This window comes from Pleurodeles waltl, chromosome 4_1, assembly GCF_031143425.1.
Source record: "Pleurodeles waltl isolate 20211129_DDA chromosome 4_1, aPleWal1.hap1.20221129, whole genome shotgun sequence".
Taxonomy (NCBI): domain Eukaryota; kingdom Metazoa; phylum Chordata; class Amphibia; order Caudata; family Salamandridae; genus Pleurodeles; species Pleurodeles waltl.
The window spans coordinates 328,580,837-328,608,262 of record NC_090442.1 but is presented as its reverse complement, the minus strand read 5'-3'; the positions used below and the strand labels follow the sequence as shown (position 1 = coordinate 328,608,262).

Genomic DNA, 27,426 nt, shown 5'->3' with positions numbered 1-27,426 from the left:
ACTTCGGCGAGCACCGTTTCACGCATCCTCGTAGTGCCTGTTTCTGGCACTTCTCCGGGTGCTACCTGCTTCAGTGAGGGCTCCTTGTCTTGCTCGACGTCCCCTCTCTCTGCAGGTCCAATTTGCGACCTTCTGGTCCCTCCTGGGCCCCAGCAGCGTCCAAAAACGCCAAACGCACGATTTGCGTGTAGCAAGGCTTGTTGGCGTCCATCCGGCGGGAAAACACTTCTGCACGACTCTCCAAGGCGTGGGGGATCCATCCTCCAAAGGGGAAGTCTCTAGCCCTTGTCGTTCCTGCAGTATTCACAGTTCTTCAGCCTAGAAAGAGCTTCTTTGCACCAACCGCTGGCATTTCTTGGGCATCTGCCCATCTCCGAGCTGCTTGTGACTTTTGGACTTGGTCCCCTTGTTCCACAGGTACCTTCAGACAGGAATCCATCGTTGTTGCATTGCTGATTTGTGTTTTCCTTGCATTCTCCCTCTAACACGACTATTTTGTCCTTAGGGGAACTTTGGTGCACTTTGCACTCACTTTTCAGGGTCTTGGGGAGGGTTATTTTTCTAACTCTCACTATTTTCTAATAGTCCCAGCGACCCTCTACAAGGTCACATAGGTTTGGGGTCCATTCGTGGTTCACATTCCACTTTTGGAGTATATGGTTTGTGTTGCCCCTATCCCTATGTTTCCCCATTGCATCCTATTGTAACTATACATTGTTTGCACTGTTTTCTAAGACTATACTGCATATTTTTGCTATTGTGTATATATATCTTGTGTATATTTCCTATCCTCTCACTGAGGGTACACTCTAAGATACTTTGGCATATTGTCATAAAAATAAAGTACCTTTATTTTTAGTATAACTGTGTATTGTGTTTTCTTATGATATTGTGCATATGACACTAAGTGGTACTGTAGTAGCTTCACACGTCTCCTAGTTCAGCCTGAGCTGCTTTGCTAAGCTACCATTATCTATCAGCCTAAGCTGCTAGACACCCTATACACTAATAAGGGATAACTGGGCCTGGTGCAAGGTGCAAGTACCCCTTGGTACTCACTACAAGCCAGTCCAGCCTCCTACAGCCATTACCATCTGGTATAGCCAAAGGCAGCACGACTATTAGGCTATTAGAGCATTCCACCCACTGAGGGTAGAATGTTCTAAATTAAATAGTGAGAAACACAAAGACAAACAAATGAATGTGGGAGCAGAAGGCTTATGCAAACCATTATTTTCCCTGAGCCTCAGTGGAACTCCCACATTTCCAGTGTTATAATACCCCATAGATAATCTCATATTAGCACATTGACAGACCCTAAGCAAACTACATACATACCACATGCTTACTTATTACATTAACAGGTAGTCACAGGTTCATAGTTTGACACACTTGTTATGCTGTACTGGTAACTTACTTTTGCAAATGGATCACAGAAATATAAACTATGAATTGATTTTATGTTTACTGATACATATAACTATACTGTTTTTACTCCCAGTATTATTCTGTTTTATGTTTGAAATTGTTAGCCAATAAATGCAAGACATTCATATCCAATACAATGCATTACATTCAAATCATGAAAAATGTTTTTCTTTAAAAGAGTTATAGTTGCAGAAGACAGTCTTAATACCTTAATAAATCAGAAAACCCATCACAAACCTGTATGATAAGGAGAGAGGTAAAGGAAACCCCAAATATTTTCATGGATTACTCTTTTATAAATAACCTGTTTCATAAGTCCATAAAATCATCCTAGGTAGCATGATATTTCTGTAAATTGTTGCTCTTCTCCTGAAGCAAGATAGGGCTGGTAACCACAAAAAGTAATCTAATGTGTTATTGCTCTTCATTTAGTCAAGATTAGTTTTTTCCTCACTATCACAACAATAACCTTGGATGGATGGTAAAGTAGGCTGCACTTAGCAATCAATGATTCAAGGTTCATCATTTTTGGAAATGTTTCTTAAAAATTAATCAGACAATATTTGTTCATTAAATACTAAGAATATAGCTGTTGAACTTAACCCTTGGATACAAAGAAGTATATTTGCCAGAAAAGCATGCACTTCAAAATCAAGGTGGGAATGAATTTGATGTACGGAATTATTTACACTTAGGTGAATCCAGAGCCATACTGGGAGATTTGCAGTTACGATACCTGCTCATGTGAATCCATTGGGGACTGTGCTTGTTTTTGCGACTCAATAGCAGCATATGCACATGTATGTGCTCAGAATGGGGTGATTGTCCACTGGAGATCATCAAGTCTTTGCCGTGAGTATTAAAGAATGTGCCAAATTAGGCTGTTTTTAGCTTCACCACATCCTGTTCATCTCTATATATGTTGGTTTAGTAAATAGATAGTGGTTATATATTTATAACTGAATATTGAAGTACTATCAGAGTTGGACTGACTTATAGGGCAATCAACCAGTGCCCAATATGATGGCCTGACAAATCAGTGTGTTGGCCAATTTTTTAGAAGTTTGTGGGCTGGTTTTATGATGAAGTGGTTGATTTCCTTGATATTACCACAAGCATTGCCTGCAGTAAACACAAATTCATGTAGTCTCCCCTATATTCCAAATATCAGAATAACGGAAACAAATATATTGTGTGGACAGAATATTGTGTTAAAAATATCGAGGACCAAACTATTGGGAAGATAAGTGAAAATAGGTAAGTAAAGATTTTCTATTTTTAACTACACATCTACATACCTTGAAGATATATACATTGTCAAGGTACATATTTGTGGAGTTATATTTGGTATAACGTTGCTTACCTATAGAAACTTACCATTTTATTCAGATATTGTTTTCTAATTACCAACCATGCAGTGCATCTTCAAAAGCTAAAAATGGGCCTGATTTGCATACATGGGCCACTTTTATAGCTATCAGGTTTGCGGATTGGGGCCATTTTTATTTTGGTGCCCTAGCCTCTTTTTTGCCCAGTCCAACCCTGGGTAGAATCTTAACTCTAAAAATGCACAACAGTCTCCCTTGAGTTTTAAATAACTTATTCCAAATCTAGCAAATTAGGTTGTTAAATTTAGATATAAATAAATCATGAATTTGTCTCTTTTATTGTCATGCAGGTACAACATTACCGATGGCCTTCCCACTTTCTCTCAAACATTACCATTTACCATTTATTTACCATTTATTTAATTGTTATTAGCCTATCCGGCCTTAACAATAATCACACAATAGATATCAATCCCTCGAACTCAATAAAAATCACATTAAGATAAAAACATCTCAATAAAAGGAACTATGCTTGAATTTTTGATTTAACATGTGCCAAAATGTATCCAATTTACCATGCATTATCGTAAAACCTGATTTGACCATAATTTACATAAAAACTTAACTTATTCTAGAAAAACATTATGAATCTAATATTTAATATGTCTTATTATGGGACGAGTCATTTGGGGCCTTGCATTGCCTTCCGGCCATTTAATAAAAGACCGAGGCCTAACCCAGTTTACATTGCCCTGCACCGATTTCCCAAGCTAAATAGGTACGGGATAACATAGGCTATTGTGCCTGTGTCAACTGTAGGTGCATTGATAGACGTAATTTCCATGCTTCCAAGATATAAGTTGAGACCTTTGTCACAATGTATTTCTCATCTGAACGCATACATAGCGCTTCCGCCTCCTTGCACTTCCTAACTCCGAAAGTTCTGAAAAGTGGACGAAGGTACAATTTACGGAGTCTGAGCGTAAAGTGACATAGTAAAAGGAAATGGGAAAGTGTTTCCGGACCACCATGAAGACATGGACAACATTCTAAACTACCCGGAGGAGCGGATTGCCATCTGTTGACCACCGCTGTCACTGGTAGTGTGCCCATACGGAATTTAAAGTAGAGAGCCCTTTTTTCCTCCGGATAAATACTGTCTATGAATATTGCTGGTTTAAGCTCTTGGTTAAACAAAATATACCGCTTGAATAAAGGGCTAGATGACTCGCACATAATCTCTGTCTTTCGCTCCCAATATGCCTTTTTTATGACAGCAAGACTAGGCCTTCCGATTTTTTCAGGATGGAGCCAAAAGTCATCCTGGCCAATAGCAGCCAGGATAGTTGAAATATGTTTGAACCAGGGCAGTTTCCGATGGTTTTGCAGCTTCATGATATCCTTAAGTACGTCTCTGAATGGTTTGAGAGCCTCTTTTGTCCAAATACGGATCCAGTATCTTACTGGAGCCAGAGCGATGTAGTCCTCAACCTTTCTCATCTGTAGATCAATTCTTATTGCGTTCATTGGTGTAGCATTACCTAGACAAAGTAATTGGCGTAAGAATTTGTTCTCAGTTACTTGTATTGATGGAATCTTTCTGAATCCCCAGATCTCTGCGCTGTAAAGTGCTGCGGCTCTTGCTTTTGTTTTGTATGCAAGCAGCGCGGAGCTCACGGAGTGATTGCCTGTAGCCTTTGCAAATCTGAGTACTGCTCCGGCTTGTTGGGCCAAGGAAATTCTGCTTTTGTAGATTTGTGGTTTCCATGTCTGTTTTTCATCTAATCTGCAGCCCAGGTAATCATAGGAGGCCACTCGGGCCAAAGGCTTATTATTTACCCTAAAAGTCGATTGCAACGTCTGTTTTTGGTTGAGAATCATAAACTTTGTTTTCCCCTCATTGATTACCATGCTCCTTGAGGTACAGAAAGATTCGAAGCCCCTAAGTAGACCATGCATTGCTATCTCTGTTCTTGCCAGTAATACGGCGTCATCAGCAAAGAGCAAGATAGGTATACTTTCATTGGCTAGTTTTGGCACGTCCAGATTTAATTCCTTCAAAACTTGACTTACTTTATTTATATAACAATTGAATAAGGTTGGGGCCAAAACGCAGCCTTGTTTTACACCTCGCTCAATTGGAATTTTGGCCGTATAATCATTTCTCGTAGAATATCTGACCCGGGCAGTGTTTCCTGTATGCAATAGAATTAGCAGCCTTAAGATTTTTCCCTGTATGCCCATGTCCGACAATAGCTGCCATAATGTTTGGCGATTTACGCTGTCGAAGGCTGTTTGGAGATCCACAAAGACCAGGTATAATGGACTGTTTTTAAGGGTGGCGTATTTAGCACAGATCATGTTTAGCTTGAAAAGTTGGTCTGTTGTACTTTGGCCTCTCCTAAAACCAGCTTTGTGTGTTGATATTAAATCTCCGTCCTCTAGCCATTGGTCTAGACGCGACTGAATCAATTTGGCAAAGATCTTTCCAACACTATCAAGCAGTGAGATAGGTCTATAATTGCTCACCATGTCCCGAGGCCCTTTTTTGTGAATTGGAACGATTATTGATTCCTTCCAAGAAGGAGGGATTACCTCGTAATGCCAAACACTGTTGAATAGACGGGCTAGAGCAGGTAACCATAACGTTAGCTGGTTACGGTAAGCATCTGAAGGGATGCCATCTGGGCCTGCAGCCTTATGCGGCTTTTGAAGGAGGATAACTTGTTTAATCTCTTTTTCACTAAATTCCGGTATTAACTTCATTGCACGTGGAATGACGTGGGCTACTTGCGTGGAATTTGTGCTGGAAAATTCGTTAGAGACTAGTACATTCTGGGTTCCGTTTACCAATCTAAAAAGACAATTTGAAGATGCTGCGTGGGTCTTTTGAAGAGGAAATACTTTGCTTGATCTTTGATTTCTGCCTCCCAGCCCTTGAGTGAGGATGTTTGAGTTAATGGTCATCCCTGGTTCTGTCTTGGCCACTTCTTGATACAAGGCAGTAAAGTGCTTTACCCAAAGTTGAGGGTTAATATTCAGTTCTAGGTTTTTCGGGGGGCCTTCGCATCCCCACCTGACTATCTCCCAAAACTTTTTGGAGTTCCCTGCCGTTGTTGCTTGCAGTAAAGTTTTCCAAAGTTTATGTGGAAATATCTTCCTTTTGTATCTTAATAATTTTTTGTACTGTTGCCTACATCCATGAAAATGTTGCTCGTTGGAATCATTCAAGTGCCGGTTCTTCAGTGCTTGTGATAAGGTCTTTTTTAGCTTTAAACACTCTTCATCGAACCAGCCCTCCATCATTTTAGGATTGATTTGAGGATGCTTGATCTTTTCCTTTTTTGTTTGCAGTAGCAAATTATTAAAGTTATGCAGGAGGGGTATAGCGTCATTATCTGATGGGTTTAAGAACGTGCTAAGTGATGACAACCAGGTTTGGCTGGGAACACTCATATAAGGTTCATCCTCATTTGACCTTAATATGTTTTTCCTGTTTGGTCTCATAGTTATTGTTAGGCTATTTCCGTTGAATGGAGACTCCGCCTTCCCTGGGCTCGTGTCCGGATGGACTATCTCCATTAGCAGTGGGTCGTGATCACTCTCGATTCTGTCCCTTATTTCCATATCGATGACGTAATGCCAGGCTTCGATGTTTATTGCCATATAGTCAATTATGCTTTGCCTTTTTCCAGTTCGAAAGGTAGATTTAAAGGTTTTATCTGACTTTGTTCTCCCATTTAATGTGCGAAGTCCTCCTTCTATTAATGCTTCAAAGATTAATTCTCCTTTCTTAGAGTCATTACAACGTTGGATAAGAGGCGTTGGGATATTCCAAGCATAATCTTCCTCTGCTACTTGTTCGTCCCAGAGGATAGAATGAGGTTTAGTGTTGAAGTCACCACATATCAATAAAAAGGTTTTACAAGGTTGGAGAGAGCGATTGTTCATGTGACCTGGTACTGGGTTCCTCCGATCCATAGTTCTTTTGTTTAGGATATGTTCTTTAAGGAGCCGCACCCCTGGCGTAACTTGAGCCCGGCTGATAGGTGGGAAGTACACATTTACTATTTCAAGTGACCATTCCTCGTATTTGACTGCGAGCGTCTGGATTCCCTTGCTTTGTACGGTGTGAGTTACTACGGAGTTCCTCAGTAATGAAGTTCTAATCCAAATACTCAGACCTCCCGAGGGTCTTCCTTTTTTTTGCTTAATTGCAGGTGAGTGGAAGGTGGCGAACCCATCTAGGTCAATAGCATGTGTAGACCAAGTTTCTTGGAAGCAGCTGATGTCTTGTTTTTTAATGAATTCAACCCAGTCTTTATCTTCCATTTTGTTTTTTAAACCTGCTATGTTCCAGCTTAGAATTTTTAATATGGGACTGGTTTTATTTTTTATGTTCGAGTTATCCATTTTTTGCTACGAGCTTTTAAATGATTGCTCTTTGCAATTCTGTAACTGTGGGGAATTACCCCTACTGTTTCTAGGGGAATTAGCTACCAGGCAGAACCTCATGTTACTCAAGTTTATTCGTTCAGGGAGTTGTTGTTTGGAGCTGATTGCTCCCTGAAGTATCGAGCCGAAATTGCCTTTTGCCTCTTGCCTACGCATCATGTTTCGGTCTGTAGCTTTTTCAAGAAGTATTGTTGGATATAGTTCTTTTTGCGGAGTAGCAATGGATATTCCCCAGGTCTTCATCGTGTTTGAACATTTTAAGATCTGTTCTGCTATCCAAGGTGAGGCCCAGACTGTTTCTGTTAATTCCCCGTTCTCTAATTCTTTTTTTGGTATGAATCTTACTGAAAGGAGATCTTTAGTTGTTACATTCTGTAAGGCTGGCAGGGAGTTAACAAGACATAAGATGTTAGACCTATTCAGGATGTCGTGACTTCCTCTTGAGGAGTACTCAGGCATAAACAAGATCGTGGCTTCGGGGTTTTTAGTTGTTTCAGACCGGATCACAGTGTGCCCGCCACCTTCCTGCGACAGTCTACCTTGGAGTTGGGTGTTCTCATTTTGTCTGTCTTGGGTGGTAACTGCCCGACTAGTAGATATTCGATTTACCTGGCCTTTTTCCCTCCCCTGTTGCACTTCTTTGTTCCTTTGTTCTTCGTAGGGTTGCCTTTTTGGAGGCCAATTGTCCCTTTTTCCTTTGATTTCATTGGTTTCCAGGTCCAGTGCTGGGCGCGATGGTGCAGGCGAATCAGTGATCCACCCAGGCTGGTTGCTGAGATTATAATTTCCAGGGCTGCCCTGAGAACAATATTTTGCCTTTGTCCGGGGTGCGGGAACTGGGGCTGTTGTGTTGTCCACGCGCATGGTTGTTCTTATACTTTGTCCGTTTCGTATATACTCTGGGGTCTCTGCCCTTCTATTTTCGCCTTTGCTATTATCTTGTTCTGCCCCCTCACTAATGGGGTTCGGAGGCTGCTGGTATTTTCCGTAGTGGTCTTCTACTATGTTTGAGTAGTGTACCTGAACTAAATGTTCAGTTTTTGTAGCTGGGAGGTGCTTATCGATACAAATGCTGGGTTTGGATGTTCCTGGGCTCCATTTGGGTTGTTCGTTGGCTGGAGGATCATTTACCTCCTTTATCCCATGATTTGTTCCAGGTTCTTTTCCGGACCACCTTTCTTTGTCTAAGTCATGCCCAGATGCTTGGTGTCCCCTGGGGCCAGTGGGTATGCGGTTTATATGGGAATGGTGAGTGCAACTTTTGTCGCACAATAATCCGGGATTTTTATTTATAAAGTTAAACACTTTATCAGTAGGTTTCTCAAAGATCTCCGACTTAATGCTTTTATCTTTATACTGATGTTGGGCGCTCTCGTCACCTGTGTTCCTGATTTCTCCTATTAGGCCTATCTGTTGTGACATATTTAAGGCCTTTCCTGCTGGTGCTTTTTTTTTCCCTCTAGCTTTCTTCCATGTGTTTTTCCATCTGCCTGTTAGTTGAGGCCTTTTACCCGGTGGCCTTTTTTCTACTGTATTTGGGACTTTGCTTTCAAATTCAGGACTTCCATTTGTTCTCTCCCTCTTAGGTGTCTGATATTTTACATCTGGGTAGATCTCTCGTCCTGGGCCGAAGTGACTTTCTATATTTTCTTTGTCTGCTGGCCCTTCAGTTAAACTAGATTCTGTTTTTCCTAACTCGTGAATGCACCCCTGTGTGCTTTTAAGGTTATGTTTGCAGTCTTCGATTATGTCCTTGATTACTTTTGGGACTTCCAATAATTTTTCCAGCAGTGGTCCACAAACTTGTCCATCCAACTTGTCCATTTTATCGGCCACTGCTTGGTGCAACAGGTTTTCCCTAATTACGCCCTCTACTAGGGCCATCCTGTAATCTATAGACTGTATTGAGGATGTAAGTTGTTTGGTCAGTTCAAGTTGATCATCAAATTTTTGAGACTGGGCCATGATCGTTGTTGCGATTCAGCCCAGTGTTGCACATATAACTTTCATGATACTAAGAATTGGTTGGTCTAGTGAGAGGTCGTCTCCAATGCCACTTTGTTCGTTGGTTATCTGACCTTCTGGATTTTTACCTTCCTTTCCTCTGTGGCCTATGATTATACTACCTTCCAGGAAGTCTAGATCTTCTGATGTTATGCTGTTTAGTTGAGGGTCTGTGTTGCCAATAACGGAGTTGTCGAGTGAGGACAGCTCCAGACTGAAAGAACTACTGTTGAGTCTGCCCAGCATTGAATTAGTTTTAACAATTTGTCTTCCGCAGTGAAGCTGTGGCGCTGGGGTTTTATGGGTCTGTTTAGATGGTGAGCAGTCTGTTTCTGGACCCATTACATTTTGGAGTGCTGTGAATTCTGCTTGGGCACATTGTGGAGAGGATGTTAGTGAAAAATTCCCGGAGTTCAGTAGTCCCGTTTGGGGGTCAGGATAAGGTGAATCGTTGCTTTTTCTTTGCTCTCCCGAAAAGTTGCTCCACTTTGGGGGGTTATTTAACTCCACTTCACCATCCCCAAGAGGATTACTCATTGGGCAGAATAATTGCGATAAACCAGCCGGTTGCTGTTGCTGCTGAAGTGGGCGAGTATCCTGGAGCCTGGTCGCTGTTAGCTCCAGTTCACCCCCCCCCCCCATGTTGTAGCCACCCACTTCCCCCGGTGGCTGTGATCGGAGGCCACTGGCTCTGGGACTTTGCGTTTGCGGCTGTTCTGAGTTCGAGTTCACTTGGTTGTAATAGTTAGTGATAGTGTTTGTTTTTGGTCTAGTTTTCCTTACTCCCGTAGATCCACCCGGGCCCGGGTGTGTCGGTGTATACTTATGTCCCCTGCACAGAGGACTTAGAAGGCCCCCCACAGTTCCGCCTACAGTTTCTCCTGCATTCGGTAGGGCACCCCCTGTATCGTCAGAGTCAGTATGGGCTGGCAAGCAAGGCGGTGTCACCACTTCTAATGTCCCGCCTGACTCTTCTCCTGGCTCGGAATCGCTTTTGTTGGCGGGAGACCCGAATTGGACACCCTCTGCTGTGTCTGCTGTGTCCTCACCTAGGTTTGCGAATCCCCCCTGGGATTGCTGGATGGTTCTGGGGTCCTGGTCCAGGTCCTGGTCCTGGTCCTGATCCTGGTTCTGGTCTAACCCTAGACTTTGTAGACTTTTGAGCTCCTGCTCCTGCTCTGGTCTTTGGGAATCCGCTAGGTGAGTGAACGCCTTATTGGCCTCCCTAGCCTTCTTTGTTTTTCCTCTTGTCCCAACCATCCTCCGGTTACCGTTCACTGCTCACTGCTCACTACTCACCGTTCACCACCCACCACTCACCGCACCCCTCCCCTTGGCTCCTTGGTTCCTTACTGGGTTCCTTCCTTCCTTGCTTGGTCTTTAGAAGAGACCACCAATCAACAACGGCAAGTCCCAGTCCAAATCCCAATCCAAGGCCAAAGGCCAACTAGGGCTATGGCTAGAGCTGTTGCTGTGGCTGTGGCCGTGGCTGTGGCTGGGTAAGGCTGGGTGAGACGACGTGGCGCGGTTGAGTACCGATGCCGGAGCCGAGGGCAGGAGCAGGAGAGGGAGAGGGGTTCAATGGCCGGGATGGTGGACAGGGACCCCCCCCCTTCCCACGAAGTCTGCTTACCCGGTCTCTCCTGGTCAGTCCTGGTCTCAGTCCTGGTCTCACCCGGTCTGCTCTCCTACTCAGCGTCTTTTTCCAGGAGGGGGCTGTTGGAGGTCACAGGAGGTCCACAGGGGGACGGCCTTCCTTCTGGCTCCCTCTGACTAGTTTAATAATCTCCTTGGCTTCACCTAGTCCATGTGATGGCAGGGCAGGGCAGGGCAGGGGAGCAACTCCAAGCTCCAAGCTCCTCTGGTACCCCTCTAGTGCTCCTCTCGTGCTCTGGGACTCCGGTACTCCTCTGGTGCTCCTTCTGGCTTACTGCCTTCTGGCTTCTGCCTTCTGGCTTACTGGCTTACTGGCTTACCACGCCGTAGTCCGCACCGTGACGGCGCTGGTGAAAAACAGGCAGCAGCCCTGGTCGCACTCGCCTGCTCGCGGAAGCTGCTCCCCCTGCCAGCAGCTTCTGCACCCCGGACCGTGCTCACTCGGCTTCTCAGCTTCCCGGCTTCCCGCGGCTGTTTTCTCCTGTTAACACGGGGAGTGCCCCCAGACCGTGTGCGCTGGACGCCGGACGCCGCGCACCTCGCGCTCACACTTGCACTCGCAGTGAGCCAACCGCGACGCGAGCCACCCGGCACCAGCGCCGTACGCCGTACGCCTGAGCTCCTCTCGTCTCTCGTCTCTCTCGTCTCTCGTCTCTCTCGTGTTGCAGGGTTTTCAGAACAACAATTAAAAAAGGGTACATTACTGTTTGTTAGTTACAATGCAGCATTCATTCATGTTTTCCATAATCTCATGACACGTAACATACACATGGGCACATATAACTGTTGATTATTCACCTGTAAAACATTATCTAAAGTAAAGATATGTTCAAATGTTTTAAATGGAGGCTTTTGAGAGTGGAAACTCTTTGAAGGAGGATCCTCAGGAGGTGATTTCTTACTTAGCTATGAGCAGTGAATGCAGCCCGAATAGCTAATTGTTAATGCCACATTAGCCATTGTGAGCAGTACACCAATTTTGATTAGTGTTTGAGTGGTTGAATACTTTTCCTTCTAAAGGACTAGATGGTGTGCATCCTACCACTCTCCCATGAGAAGCATACAAAAAATCTATCTCTGCATCCAGACAATTGCAAATCCCCTCTAGGCTAAAGCTGGGAGCTGTAAAAGTGGTCACGGAGAAAGGTCTCCTTTGGAAACTAACTCACAGTTTTATAATAATGGTCGCTTGAGTGGCAATGTGTCACATCCAACAAACGCCCCATTGCGTCACATAAACTCTGCTGTTGCTTGTGGTGATGACTTGTGTACAAAAAGAAAATGTTCTCATAAAAGGTGTGCTCGGATCAATGCAGGGGTAGTTCTTGGTTCATTTTAAAGGATGAAGAGGGTTTCTTAGACTAGGAACAGTCTAATTGTTATCTGGCAAAACTGTGCTCTTCTCAGCCGGGTACATTAAGTTGCTCTAGATCTCCCTCATATATCTTTATAAATGTTGGACTTACAGCTCATTGGGAGCATGTCAGTAAATGACAAAGACAAATTCTTGTGCATGAAAAGTGTAACTGGTATGACTTCTAGCTCTTGCTGTGTTTCAGGCACAATGAATAGAAGCAAAAATTTGATAATATTTTCTGATGCTGTTTCTCTGAGATTTCTAATATTGAACTTCCGAATTCCTCCTTCCTTAACAACATGAAAGGTAGGGGTATTATAAACCCCTAGCTTGCTTTTCCAAGTTTCCATTCATTTGGATAATAATAGGCAAGACACAGCTACAACTCTAACAATAAGAAAAACGTGTCAGTTAATTTCTGGAAGCAATTTTCACACTTTTGGTATAATAGATATATCTTAAGCTTCCACAAAGTCTGGATCATAAAGATTACTCTTTGAAGAGGCCAAAAGATTGCCATTTTTAAAATGCAATTTATTATCCAAATACGTGATATTTCTATCATTTACAGTATTTGGCAATTGGTATTTGGGAGTTGAAGTTGACCGCATTTTTTTAGAAAGTGCAGGGTCAGGCTCTTGCCTTCATCTGATAGTTTGTATCCCAGAAAGAGGACACCTAAGAAAGCAACTTTAGTTTTCCTGAAATTTAATTTGTGGCCCTGGGAGGCGAATCCCAACATGATCAGATCCACCCTTGCCAGATGTATGTTGAGGCTGTCATCTGTGAGATAAATATCACTCACGTAAGACAATGCCTCAGGATCAATGTCATGTAGTAGTGATGTTACTCGGGCTGAAAACAACACATGGCTGTTCTTATACCCTTGTGGGAAATGACAAAAGTGCTGCTGTGAGCCTAATTAGCTAAGGGCACTAAGATCCCAACTTTCAGGCACTAGATTTTGCCAGAAAAACCCACTGGAGATATCCAAGGTTGTTTTGTACTTTTTGCGCACCATATTGTTAATTAGTGCTGTGCGCGTTTTGGATCACATGAGTGTGTGTGTGACCATTCAAGTATCTATAATCTAAAACTATTCTATATGAATGATCTGGTTTGGTAACGGGGAATAACGTGTTGTTTATTTGAGAGACACAGGGTTCAATTACGCCCTGGTACTCATGTTGTGTGAGAATCTCTCTCACTGGAGCTTTTGCCCTGTGCTTAATGGGATTTTGAGGTTGTGGTGAAAATCTAATAGGTATTATATAGTAGGGTGATTCTTTATCCCATCCCACGTAATTGTGGTAAAGTGTGGGAACCTGTGCTGGAGCCCAATCAGTGGCATAGCCTTATTTTACTGAGTCTGGAACCAGGACTGAGAAGGCGTGCAAAATGACATCTTCCTCATGTGGGAGCTTGCTGACAAATTCAGGTGGCCAATCTTTTTCTGCCAATAGAATATCACAGTTTACATTTTCCCAGAATATTGCTTCAATAGCTTTATGTCTCCCTCTATTTGGATATTTAATCCCTAAACCCTGTCGGGTAGGGAGATGTGCCTGTCCACTGTCTCTATGATGAGAAAGTCATTAGTTGCTGTCACATCCAGATGATCAATAAGATTCTGGTGACAAATCGTGACTTCTTCCACACTGTCTAGCAGTGTTACTGTTCTTCAACAGTGTTCTCAGCATGGCTGGCAGTTTTGACCAAAATTGCAGCCCACTTTTTCTTTTTAAATTGGGGTTTTTGTTGAGTGAATTTGTCCTTTTTTAACATAAGCTTCTGAGGAACATTGTAAGTCCTTTTTCAGCTTCATGTAGTCATTTGTTGTTTCAGACCATCACAGTCTCTCACTCTGCTTGTCTGGTGTGTCCTGAAAGGAACAAGAGGGACGTGTATCAGTATATTGGTATCTATCAGGAGTTTTTAAAGTTTCTCTATTTCAGAGATTATATCTTCTTTCAGAGATCTCCAGATGCGGAGAATCTCCTCTCTGACTTCGTCTGTCTTTATTTTGTTTTCGTTTACCCCAGAATCCTCTTGTGCTTGTTTTGTACCTTTCTTATGGGAGGTACTTTGTAGTTGTGGTTTAGTTGATCTGGGCCCCTAACTATCCCATCCTAAACTAGTATAGATTTTGGAAATAATGTTTGGCAACTTGTGCTTCTATTCCTGCTGAGGAACCTCTCTGAGCCATTGGTGAATGGCCAATGCTACTGCCTCCCTTTTAATGTCACTTAAAATAATTGAAGACACTGTGTCAAAATTGTGCAACAGTTTCATCCCCAAATCCAGAGCTGGGACGGTCCTGTGTTTGTTTTAACACTTTCAGTAAATTGACAAATGCTGGGGTACCATGTGTGGTAGTGTAGATTGCGGCATAGACTGAGCCCCAAGTGTTACAGTCTTCTATTGAGGGGACCGTGCAAAACTGCAAGCACATGGTGAGAATTCTATGTTTATCTTGGGGTCCCATATGGGGAAACACTGCTTCCAGCTGGTTTGTTTTTGTGCAATCCAGAATTGAATTTTCTCTGGTTATGTGGGTGCTTTTCTCATTATTGAGTGGACTGTTTGTGGATTAATTCCTGGAAAGGCAAACTGATGAACAGCTGGAACAGCCCTTTCTGGGATGGTGTTCAAAGTCTGCATCATTAAATGTGTTACTCATCTATATATTGCTAGTAGCTCATTGTAAAGTGTGCATATGTCAGCTACTTACATAGCATACACATTAAGATGTGGCATGTATGTGCTAAGTGTTAGAAATATTAGTCCATCACTGCTTAGAGAACCTAATCTCATGTTTTGTACTACATGTGGAAGAATGCCATTGAACAGGTTCTGATGTTCTTGATATGAGAGAGGTATCTCTAAATATTAGTAAGCTCATTACTGTTTTGGTGATTTTGCTATTCTGTATGCATGAAATGTATGTGTATGTGCGTCTACTTCAGGAAAGTTGACTCAGGAATAGAATAGTTCTGTCCTATATGCAGCGAGGGCTCTCACGATGAATGTGACATCCCTCCGTCTTTTGTTAAGCCATGGGCTTAAAGAAACTCCCTGGGGGTTGTCTGCAGTTATCCCTGATGTTTACATTATTTGCCATATGTGGAAATATATGTTAGGGTTGTGAACAGCAACAGGGAAAAGAGTCCTTTTATGGTTCATGCTTGAACAACCTACAGCCTGGATAGGTGCTCCCTATTTAGCTGAGGAGGAGTGCCCCTAAGACCATCAGCATCTCAGTGTAATGGTACTTAGGGTACCTTTAGTGTGTGAGAGACAGAGATACTCAGAAGGCTTATAAAATTAACCTACACCATTGCTGGTGGCACCATGTCATATGGACTCTCGCAAGTGATGAGACTGCTGGATTTGGGGTGACATCGCTTCTGTATTGTAGGCGACTGAGTCATTCCCACACCAAATAGCAGCTGTCGGCTCAAACTTTCCAGCTCACTAGCAGCACCTCACCAAAACTCAACCAGTAAAGGTGATTTGTGGCAGCCTTGCCTGGACTCTGAAAACCCCTCAGTGAAATCGTGGTGGAAACAAGTCTTACCCTTTTCTCTCCACATATAAGTCTCTTACATAAAACATAGGCAAGAAAAGAGTTGCAGGATAGTTTTCAATACATTTATTGAAAAGACTGCAATCTATGATAAAATGCATGAGCTGCAATGATTAGGCTAATGGGGAATAACAAAATCAGGATTGTGAAACATTAGAGATGTGAATATAAACAACCCCAACATATTGTCATAACATGAGTATACAATTCCCACCTAAAAGCCTATTCTCTAGCTCCTAAACGAGAGTATGGCGATGGAAGACAAGTCTGCCCATACAGTGTCAATGAGAAGCACACCCCACCCCCGTTACCTTGGTACAAGTTCAGGCAGCCAGTCTCCAGATCAGGATCGGTGGAGACTCAAAGGTTGAAATCGGCCAGAAACCCGGCATGCAGCATAGATGGAAATTCTGGCTGGAACCCCCTCTGATGCCTTTTGTCCTTCAAGATGTTTTTATAGGTGACATATTTATGTTCATGCACAGAAGCCTGACGTGGGTATGTACCTAATTGCTGGACTGTTTATGCAGGCTTAGGGCCGGCAATACAAAATATTATTCTGTGTTCCTCACATTCCGTTCTTGTGATTCTGAGTAAGAGAACATGATGCAAAGCATGTCATCCACAACACTAATAATGATGCTTTTGCAGAATAGCAGCTGATATTGGAATTAAAACAATACCACTAAAAGTTTTAAGAAAATAAAAACAACAGAGCATAATAACTGATTAAAACGGCACAGGCCGCAAGCCGACACTAAGCTATCACTGTGCCCAAGTGACTAACGAAAATTGACCCACAACAGGGAACCCTGCTGGAGTAAAGGCTGCCATGTCAGAAGGACTGTCAGCTCACTGTGTTTGACTGTTTTCAGGAACTGATACCAGTGTAGCTAAGTTCCACCTGTCTACTGGCCTCTGCCCACTGACATCTGCCCAGCAGAACATCACCCCAAGCAACACCAGGGTGTCTCCAGGGCCTGGTTTGCAGGTCCTGCTTTGCCACGAGCTGCATTCAGCACAGTCAAATCAGCCCTGACCTGCCGTTTCCAGGAACCGCAGAGACTTCCTTTGCTGATCTGCTTGATCTTCCAATCTACCCAAGGAGCCGACGCTCACTTTGGGAATCCCTTTATTACTGCACCCCCCACATTTCCAGGTCAACAGGGCAGTCCAGCACCATGACTGAGACTGCCAACGTGCAATTGAGCCTTCAATGGACTCAGAGCCAGTCCGCTCCAACTGGAAGAAGTCCCTCAGCGGTCGCACCAGGGCTCTAGGGCCCCAGGAAAGCCACATCCATGTGGTAAATGAGGCATCCCTCCCGCTGTAGCAGCACCCGTGGCTTGTCTGAGCCAGGCAGAAGTTGGTTCCCGGGTCGTGGCAACGCACTTCGTCTCCCTACCTCTGGGAAATCTCCTCTACCCCCAGCACCCATAACTCACCTGAGCTGATGAGTCTGGGGCAGGGTGCAACAAAAGGAGCCCTCATTCCTTCCATCCTCCCTGTAGTCCCGCACGCCCTCACCAGAATTTCTTCTCCGGGCACAGGGAGGGAAGCTTAACTGCAACAAAGATACCATTCCATAGGCTCGCTTGTCGAGAGCTCATACAGGGAGTTACCGTATTCACCCAAGGTGAAGCGCCTACACTATTTTTCTTTCAAAATGATTCTGATTCTGACAACAATATCAAGTTAAGTATTTTAAGCCTCATCAATTGGATTATTGCCATTTTTATCTTATTCAAACCTACAAAATATCTGTAGGAAGCTGGCTCTGTATGTACTATTTCAAAGTAAGAAATAGCATGCACAGAGTCCAAGGGTTCCCCTTAGAGGTAAGATAGTGGCAAAAAGAGATAATTCTAATGCTCTATTTTGTAGTAGTGTGGTCGAGCAGTAGGCTTATCAGAGGGTAGTGTTAAGCATTTGTTGTACACACACAAGCAATAAATGAGGAACACACACTCAGAGACAATTCCAGGCCAATAGGTTTTTGTATAGAAAAATATATTTTCTTAGTTTATTTTAAGAACCACAGGTTCAAGATTTACAAGTAATGCTTTAAATGAAAGGTACTTCACTTAGGAACTTTAGTAACTTTGAATTAGCAAAATAACATATACAGTTTTCACACAAATGACATGTAGCTATTTTAAAACTAGACAGTGCAATTTTCAACAGTTCCTGGGGGAGGTAAGTGTTTGTTAGTTTTTGCAGGTAAGTAAACCACCTACGGGGTTCAAGTTTGGTTCCAAGGTAGCCCACCGTTGGGGGTTCAGAGCAACCCCAAAGTTACCACACCAGCAGCTCAGGGCCGGTCAGGTGCAGAGGTCAGAGTGGTGCCCAAAACGCATAGGCTTCAATGGAGAAGGGGGTGCCCCGGTTCCAGTCTGCCAGCAGGTAAGTACCCGTGTCTTCGGAGGGCAGACTAGGGGGGTTTTGTAGGGCACCGGGGGGGACACAAGCCAGCACAAAAAGTACACCCTCAGCTGCACGGGGGCGGCCGGGTGCAGTGTGCAAACAAGCGTCGGGTTCGCAATAGAAATCAATGGGAGACCAAGGGGTCTCTTCAGCAATGCAGGCAGGCAAGGGGTGGGCTCCTCGGGCTAGCCACCACCTGGGCAAGGGAGAGGGCCACCTGGGGGTCGCTCCTGCACTGGAGGTCGGATCCTTCAGGTCCTGGGGGCTGTGGGTGCAGAGTCTTTACCAGGTGTCGGGTCTTTGAAGCAGGCAGTCGCGGTCAGGGGGAGTGTAGGAAGTTGGCTTTGTATGCACTATTTCAAAGTAAGGAATAGTATGCACAGAGTCCAAGAGTTCCCCTTAGAGGTAAGATGGTGGCAAAAAGAGATAATACTAATGCTCTATTTTGTGGTAGTGTGGTCGAGCAATAGGCTTATCAAAGGAGTAGTGTTAAGCATTTGTTGTACATACACACAGGCAATAAATGTGGAACACACACTCAGAGACAAATCCAGGCCAATAGGTTTTGTTATAGAAAAATATATTTTCTTAGTTTATTTTAAGAACCACAGGTTCAAATTCTACATGTAATATCTCATTTGAAAGGTATTGCAGGTAAGTACTTTAGGAACTTTGAATAATCACAATAGCATATATACTTTTTACGTAAAACACATATAGCTATTTCAAAAGTGGACACTGCAATTTTCAACAGTTCCTGGGGGAGGTAAAGTAATGTTAGTTCTTGCAGGTAAGTAAACCACCTACGGGGTTCAAATTGGGGTCCAAGGTAGCCCACCGTTGGGGGTTCAGAGCAACCCCAAAGTCACCACACCAGCAGCTCAGGGCCGGTCAGGTGCAGAGTTCAAAGTGGTGCCCAAAACACATAGGCTTCATTGGAGAAGGGGGTGCCCCGGTTCTAGTCTGCCAGCAGGTAAGTACCCGCGTCTTCGGAGGGCAGACCAGGGGGGTTTTGTAGGGCACCGGGGGGGACACAAGTCCACACAGAAAGTACACCCTCAGCAGCGCGAGGGGCGGCCGGGTGCAGTGTGCAAACAAGCGTTGGGTTTGTAATAGAAATCAATGGGAGACCAAGGGGTCTCTTCAGCGGTGCAGGCAGGCAAGGGGGGGGGGGGGCTCCTCGGGGTAGCCACCACCTGGGCAAGGGAGAGGGCCTCCTGGGGGTCACTCCTGCACTGGAGTTCCGATCCTTCAGGTGCTGGGGGCTGCGGGTGCAGGGTCTTTTCCAGCCGTCGGGATTTTTGAGTCAGGCACTCGCGGTCAGGGGGAGCCTCGGGATTCCCTCTGCAGGCGTCGCTGTGGGGGCTGAGGGGGGACAACTTTGGTTACTCACAGTCTTGGAGTCGCCTGGGGGTCCTCCCTGTAGCGTTGTTTCTTCACCAGTCGAGTCGGGGTCGCCGGGTGCAGTGTTGCAAGTCTCACGCTTCTTGCGGGGATTGCAGGGGTCTTTAAATCTGCTCCTCTGGAAACAAAGTTGCAGTCTTTGTTGAACAGGGCCGCTGTCCTCAGGAGTTTCTTGGTCTTTTGGAAGCAGGGCAGTCCTCTGAGGATTCAGAGGTCGCTGGTCCTGGGGAAAGCGTCGCTGGAGCAGGTTTCTTCTGAAGGAGGGAGACAGGCCGGTAGGACTGGGGCCAAAGCATTGGTGTCTTTTTCTTCTCTGCAGGGGTTTTTCAGCTCAGCAGTCCTCTTCTTCGTAAGTTGCAGGAATCTGAGTTCCTAGGTTCTGGGGAGCCCCTAAATACTGAATTTAGGGGTGTGTTTAGGTCTGGGAGGGCAGTAGCCAATGGCTACTGTCCTTGAGGGTGGGTACACCCTCTTTGTGCCTCCTCCCTGAGGGGAGGGGGGCACATCCCTATTCCTATTGGGGGAATCCTCCTTCTACAAGATGGAGGATTTCTAAAAGTCTGAGTCACCTCAGCTCAGGACACCTTAGGGGCTGTCCTGACTGGCCAGTGACTCCTCCTTGTTTTTCTCATTATCTCTTCCGTCCTTGCCGCCAAAAGTGGGGCCGTGGCCGGAGGGGGCGGGCAACTCCACTAGCTGGAGTGCCCTGGGGTGATGTAACAAAGGGGGTGAGCCTTTGAGGCTCACCGCCAGGTGTTACAGTTCCTGCAGGGGGAGGTGAGAAGCACCTCCACCCAGTACAGGCTTTGTTATTAGCCACAGAGTGACAAAGGCACTTATTGTGCTGAGAAGTTTGATACCAAACTTCACAGTTTTCAGTGTAGCCATTATGGTGCTGTGGAGTTCGTGCATGACAGACTCCCAGACCATATACTCTTATGGCTACCCTGCACTTACAATATCTAAGGTTTTGCTTAGACACTGTAGGGGCATGGTGCTCATGCACTTATGCCCTCACCTATGGTATAGTGCACCCTGCCTTAGGGCTGTAAGGCCTGCTAGAGGGGTGACTTATCTATACCTGTAGGCAGTGTGAGGTTGGCATGGCACCCTGAGGGGAAGGGAAGTCATTCACAAGCAAGGTCATTTTCCCATATGTATTTGTTATTCATGTATAATTATGCATGTTTAAATACCATAAAATAGTACATTTTCACTTTAAAACGTTTTCCTCAACGTCAAACTTTTTTCCCACTAGAGAAACAGCTTCCCCTACATTGCACCCAATTTCATCTGCACTTGATACTAGTAAATAACCAACAGTGTTGATGATTGAAATGGGCAGTGAAAATCAGTGGCGTAACGCAAAATGATGGGCCCCCTTGCAAAACGTAAGGGGGGCCCTGTAGTGTCCCACACCTCCTACATGTTATTTTGACCTTGGCCTGAGTGGGTACCCACTGAAGGCTTGAGCGGTCTCCTTGCGCATGCAGAGACTCCAGAGGCTTATGTTACACCCCTGGTAAAAATATGTGTTGGTACTCACAAACACATGAGTTATTTGTGTCAGCCCCCGTCCAAGGGAAAAGGTTTACTTACAAGTGTGTATGAGTACTTCTATTGACAATTGAAAATCCACTTTTTGTGAATCACAAATCTGAATTTAATCAGGTCAGCATTGCCATTTACATTATGTGAAAGCACAGGGACCCAATACTCAAATGCGCACTCAAGCTGAACTTAGTTGAACAAATATTGGGAATTGGGCCCCTGTGCAATCATAGGTTGTAGTTTAGTGACAGATAAATATATAAAAATGCAGAATATCACATATGATACATAGCACAGAATCATGTATTTCCAATGACTTGAGTAAAAAAAAAAAAAGAAATGGCACAAATTCAGGTTTTCAGATAATAGTAATCTCCTCAATATTTACTTTGTAGCTATGGCATGATTAAGGCCAATGTTTCTCTGGGGATGCAAGGGTGTCTTTGCTGCATCTGCTTCCTGTTTTGTGCTGTACAAGTGCTCATTAGCACTGTTTCCTAGAATAAAGGTCTCAAAGTCAACATGCTTATAGTAAGTTTCATGTTACTTTTTCACAGTACAGGAAAACTTTCTTGTCCAGCCAGCTGCCTGTTACCCTGACAGGATCGTAGCCAACTGACTTGGGCTTGGCTCTGAATTTAGAATAAGAAAATCGTTCTGTACATTTTCCAAGAAGATTATATTGACTCTTGTTATCTAAAGCCGCTGGCCTACAAATGGACAGGCATCATCATGCCGAGCAAATGTGCAAGGCATTATTTAATGAGACTTTGATGTTAGATGAACCGGGTATAATTATTGAACGATCACTGTCAATTTGTCAAAAATGTAAAATCGGTTCCCCCAGGCTGCAAATACACACATAGAAGTTTCACTCCCTAATGATTACAACGATGCAACAATAGTTTCATGGCTGGATATGAGTTTATGTTCGGATAGTTTATATTTTACCTGAAATAAAAGCAAAAAAGTATCTCCTTCTTCAGTCTATGTTCTAATTAAGGACAGAGTTACTCTGCTAGCAAGGTCTGTACTACACCTGTGCTTAATTTGTAAATAAAAACATGCCAGTGCCCAAAGCCCTCCTCTTAAATGCGCGGCTGCTGCAATTGAGTGTGCGAACACAGAATACTGAGGCAGCGTAATCCTGAAGCCATCCCAGGCCTCTTCAATCCATTTAAAGCCACTCCCTGCCCCTTCAGCACACTCTTGCAGCTTTCTTCTTTCTCCCATTGTGACGCTTTTTCATTTTGTTTTTACCTACGTCTTTCCCATACGTGTCTTTTGCTCGCAGTAAATGCTTGAGGCAGAAAAATAAGTGCTGGCCCTCAAAAAGAAGTAAGCAAGTGCTACACTAAGGACCTGATTTAGAAGTAGGTTGAGGGAGTACTCCACCACAAATGTGACAGATATCTCGTGAGCTGTATCACGATCCCCTAAGGATAGAATGGTTTCAAAATACGGAAGACGGGATATCCCTCCACTGACTTCTAAATCAGGCCCTAAATGCCATGGTGTTTAAGATGCAATGCCTACGTTGTGCTATGTAGTATTCTGCCACATCCAGTGCTTTAAATGGGCCGGTACACTCCGGTACTGAGTACCAGCACTTTTTTATTTTGAGAGGTAGAGTACCTGCTCTTTTCAAGAAAAGCGTAATACTTTTAATTGGAGAGTACCAGAACTTCTCAGAAACAAGCAGGTACTCTGATACCGAGTACCTGCACTTCTATTTTTCCATTTCAAGTACTGGCCACATCTCTTCTCTTCCCCTGTGCATCATTTTAGCTGCCAAAAGTGACGTGCTTTCACTTATGATGGCTATCTCTCATTTAGAATAAAATATTTCACGAGCTTTTGATTAGACGTTTGGTTCGGTAGATAAAGAGAACTAGGAAAACTATGATTAATCACTTGTGAACACAAAAGCGCCAACCAATGCCTACTCGGTTGATACTGTTGTATGTATAGTTTATTAGAGTTTTCTTAGAGACTTCATGTTTAGAGGACAAACATCTCTCAGAGACTCTCAAATCATTGTAATGGAGTTCTGTACCTTATGTGGCCACAATGTATTTCATTTGATTAAAGCAGCAGCTCAGAAAAAGTGGCTCCATCTGAAGAGTTATAAAACAACTAGGGCCATATGTACGAACTTATTTTCCAATAGACACAGAATGGATAAAACCCCTTGCTACATCTGGGCCCTAATCACTACACCGGTTTTCATAATATCAGGGAACAAAACGACCCATATAAACACTCTATTATCATCTGAATTATTTTCAAATACACCTTTAATTTATTTCTTATATTCAAATATCTTTTAACAGTAGTACTCCAGCATGATCCTTGAAACGAAGATTGCCTTGTGGTCTTGCCATTTATTAGTCTTCACTCACAAATCTTACTTAATGCAATCTGTGCAACAGTTCTTCTGCTGGAGCAAAGCAGGCAGTTATGTTTATGACACACGTGGGTAGACTTATCAACACTTTTCACCGGAGCAAGGGTAACAAAGGTGATGCAGGCTGGCACAAAGTGTTGATTTGTCATTTACTTTTCAGTGGAAAACTGCCTAAAAGTAACACAAAGTGGTGCTATTTGCTGCAGTGCATTACTTTCCACAAAGAGGGCTTGCCATGTGTGGCACATGGATGTTCGCAAGCTATTGCTTATGGTTTTTGATGCAACACTCTAGCTAGTAACATTTCAAGATAAGGCATTGTGTGGAAAAAACACCTCCATAAGGCATGCACAAGGAGAAAAAATATTTCTTCTCTAAACTTTGAGTATGTGGTGCGCTAAGAAAAGTTTAAACACATGTGTGAGCATGATATTTGGTACTGGAATGACACTCTGCCGCATCACACACACCTTTTAACTATGCTGCAAAGGTGTTTGCCTGGTGCAAGGCAGCTTAATTGTGCACCAGGGCTTGGGAAGAAGGCAGCAGCACCATGTATCAGTAGCTATGGCAGCAACACCATAACTTTGTAGACATGGCACTGTCCTGCTCTATCCAGTCTAGCTCGAACCACCAGACCAGGTCCTCCCTAAACCAGAACATAAGCAGCCCAATGATTGGGGTTCATCAGTCGCGGTTTGGCGCTGGACTATTCCTATTGGAGCAGGGTCAAGAGTGATTTGCATATGGCTGGGTCCAAACTTAGGTGGTATGGTGGGCAAAAGAGTGATGGTTTGGATTACTATCCCGAGTAATTTTCAGTAATTAGATTTATTGGCAGCATTCCATTCAACACATTTTATGTGTTGCTGTAGATTCTTAATCCACTGGGAATTGCTCCAAAGTAATTTAAGATTGTTGTTTCTTATTAGTTGGAACTAATCCAGTTTAGCCTCAATTATTTGTGACCTATACAGGCCTCTGTATCATCCTCTATTGGATGTCCACTTTATAACTTTATAACTTGGTGTCTGTGTCCTTCCAAGATTATATTAAGTTCATGAACACAACATTTTAATGAGTATTATATTTAATTATAATGCACACAAACAGTAATAACGTGAAAACACAACTCAAGGAAATCCCACACTAACTTAGAAAAATAGGGTACATTTTAATAAATAAAATTACATCAAAACAAACAAAATTGAATTGGAAGAGCTGGAGTTAAGAATTGTTACATTTTTAGTGAAATCTAGCTCCTAAAAGAACAAAGTGCCCACCCCAGGTGTCTGGTCACGCAAGACCGGGTCAAAATCAAAAGTTGAAGCAATTCATGATGGTGAGTGGGTCAGATACAAGGGATGGATCGGATCCAGTCTTGGCTTACCTTTGGACTTAAAAGAGATTTCAGAAAAGGTTCTTGAGAAGGTTGACTTTCAGAGGGGCAAGGTGCCAGAGTGGAACTCAGTGTAGGTCAATGTTGATGGGGAGCCACTGGATGAAGTCTCAGTGATGCTGTTGATGATGATGGGAAAAGCTCTGACAGGAAAAGCTGAGTTTGCAGGCCAAAAGGATGTCATTGTATTTGGAGTACTGGTCGTTTTTGAGCACAGTGAAAATTTCTAACTTCAGATTTAGAAGTTTTTCTGGAACTTGGTTCACCCACTAGAGTGTAGCTGCAGGCCGAAGAGGGCTTCACAAGGCCAAATACCATTGTTCGGAGGTCCTGGTGATGAGGATTTGCTGCTGTGGAGAAGGACGTAGCAGAAGATAGTGTAACTTTATTGGTAAAGTCGGATTTTATGTTACAATTTTGAACATTCGACTGTTAGTATTTTCTTCTCCTAACCATTTGGTGCCCGCAGCCTGTTTCCTGGGTCACATGACTAGGTGTAGATGGCATTTGGCCTTTGTGTATTCCTCCCAGACAGTACCACAGTAGAGGGCCTGGCTGTTGGCAGGATGGGCCATTCTGACTTGATGAGTGGCTCAGCGCTGTCACCTTTCACACTTGCACTTTATAGACACTGCCTCTGCTCACACACAAATAGTTTCTGACTAGCATGTTGTGACTGCAGACAGGTTGGGACCATGGTAGGGAGGCAAGAAATTTCAAGCTCCTTTGTGGTAAAAAAAAACACCAATTACATCTCCCATTTCAAAGCGAGCATCGTTTATAAAAGTAGAACCCTCATACCTACTCTTCAGATCACTTCTGATGTGATGGAAGATTCAGAAGAAGGACAGCTCTACTGCTCTCCTGCTGGAAGACTTTCCTGCAGCAAGAAGGACTGCCCTGCTGCCTGAAGAAAGAAGAATAGAACTGCTCCTTGAACCCAGACCCACGAGAGTGAATCCAAAGGCTAGATGACTGGCCTTCTGTTCTGAACTATAGGGACAGAACAAGCTCCAGAGACCTATCTTTCATCTGCCTAGCTGCCCAAAATCAATTGGACTTGCCTGTGCACTGTTGCAGGCCTCTTCTAGAGTGAGTTCTGATCCCAATGAGGTGCCCCCTAGGTCTTGGACCCTTGAATGGCTCCTCCTGGCCCCCTGTGGGATCCCTCAAAACTGACATAGTGTGACACAACTCAACATAGCACAACACAAGACCTCCCATTGCAGCACCTGGAAGCCCCTGATCAGCAGCCTTAGTGAACCAATGCAGCACAACGCAACACCCTGCATTAAGGAAATAAGATACAACCCTCAGTAGGACTAACCTGTTCTCTTTATCTGGCCTGCACTCCATTGCAATCGGCCTGAACGTGTGACTGTGTCCAGGGCAGGCACGACCAGATAACCATAGCTGGCTTTTTGTTCTTTTAGGTGGCATACTTACTTTAAAACTTTGAAATTGCATATCTCCAGTTCTTCTGATTGTATTGTTGAGGTTTTGATATCAAACAGTTTATTATAATGCACTCTTTTTTAAAATGAGTGTGGGATTTTTCTTGTGTTGTGTTTTCACTTTATTACTGTTTGTCTGCTGCATATATACTTTACACATTGTCCCTAAGTTAAGCCTGACTGCTTTTGTGCTAAGCTGCCAGAGAGTTAAGCACAGGTTAATTCAGTGACTTTTTGTGGTTCACCCTGACAAGGATTGTGGTTGTTGCATTGGAAGGGCTTCACCCACTCATTCAATAACCCAATTTCTCACATATGGCCTTTATTTATGCACACCAGGCTATGCGGACATGGGCCAACCTTCGATCACTCTACGCCACCATGACCCTCAATCAACATTTTTGACCCCATAAGCCACTATGGCCCTCATTCTGACCTTGGCGGTCTTTTCGCAAGACCGCCGAGTTACCGCCGCGGTGGAGACCGCCGACCGCGGCGGTATGCCGCTGTGCGCATTCCGACCGCTGGGAGCGTTCCGCCGGAAAACCGCCAGCAGCCACACTGGCGGTCGGCGGGAAAGTGGAGACTGGTCAACCTCCACCGCCACGCCAGCAGAACACCGCCCACAGAATTACGACCCACATTTCTGTGTGGCGGTCTTCTGTTGGCGGTCTTCTGTTGGCGGTCACCTCCCCATGGCTCCTGTCGCTTCCCGGAGGACCAACGCACAGGGTAAGTTGATCGTCCGTGAGGGGAGGGGGTGGGAGGGTGTTGTGTGGTGTGTGCGTGCATGGGGGTGTGCGTGTGAGTGTGTAGAGGGGGTGTGTGAGTGCGTGCATGCGGGCGGGGGGTGCTGCTGTGCCTATGGGCAATGTGTGTAGTTCGGCGGGTGCGCATGTCGGCATGTATGTGTGCGGGTATGTGTCCCCGTTGTGTATGTGTGTGTGTAGGGGGTGTGTATATGTGCATGTTG

The 27,426-nt window shown here is 44.2% G+C and overlaps 1 protein-coding gene across 1 annotated transcript in view; it reads left to right on the top strand.

The window, feature by feature from the left end:
* VWF (von Willebrand factor) overlaps positions 1 to 27,426 on the top strand; it is a 1,017,342-nt gene that overhangs the window by 575,534 nt on the left and 414,382 nt on the right. The window contains exon 25 of the mRNA XM_069228440.1: positions 2,124 to 2,280. Coding sequence (XP_069084541.1) covers positions 2,124 to 2,280 — 157 coding nt within the window. The remainder of the gene's footprint in view (positions 1 to 2,123; positions 2,281 to 27,426) is intronic.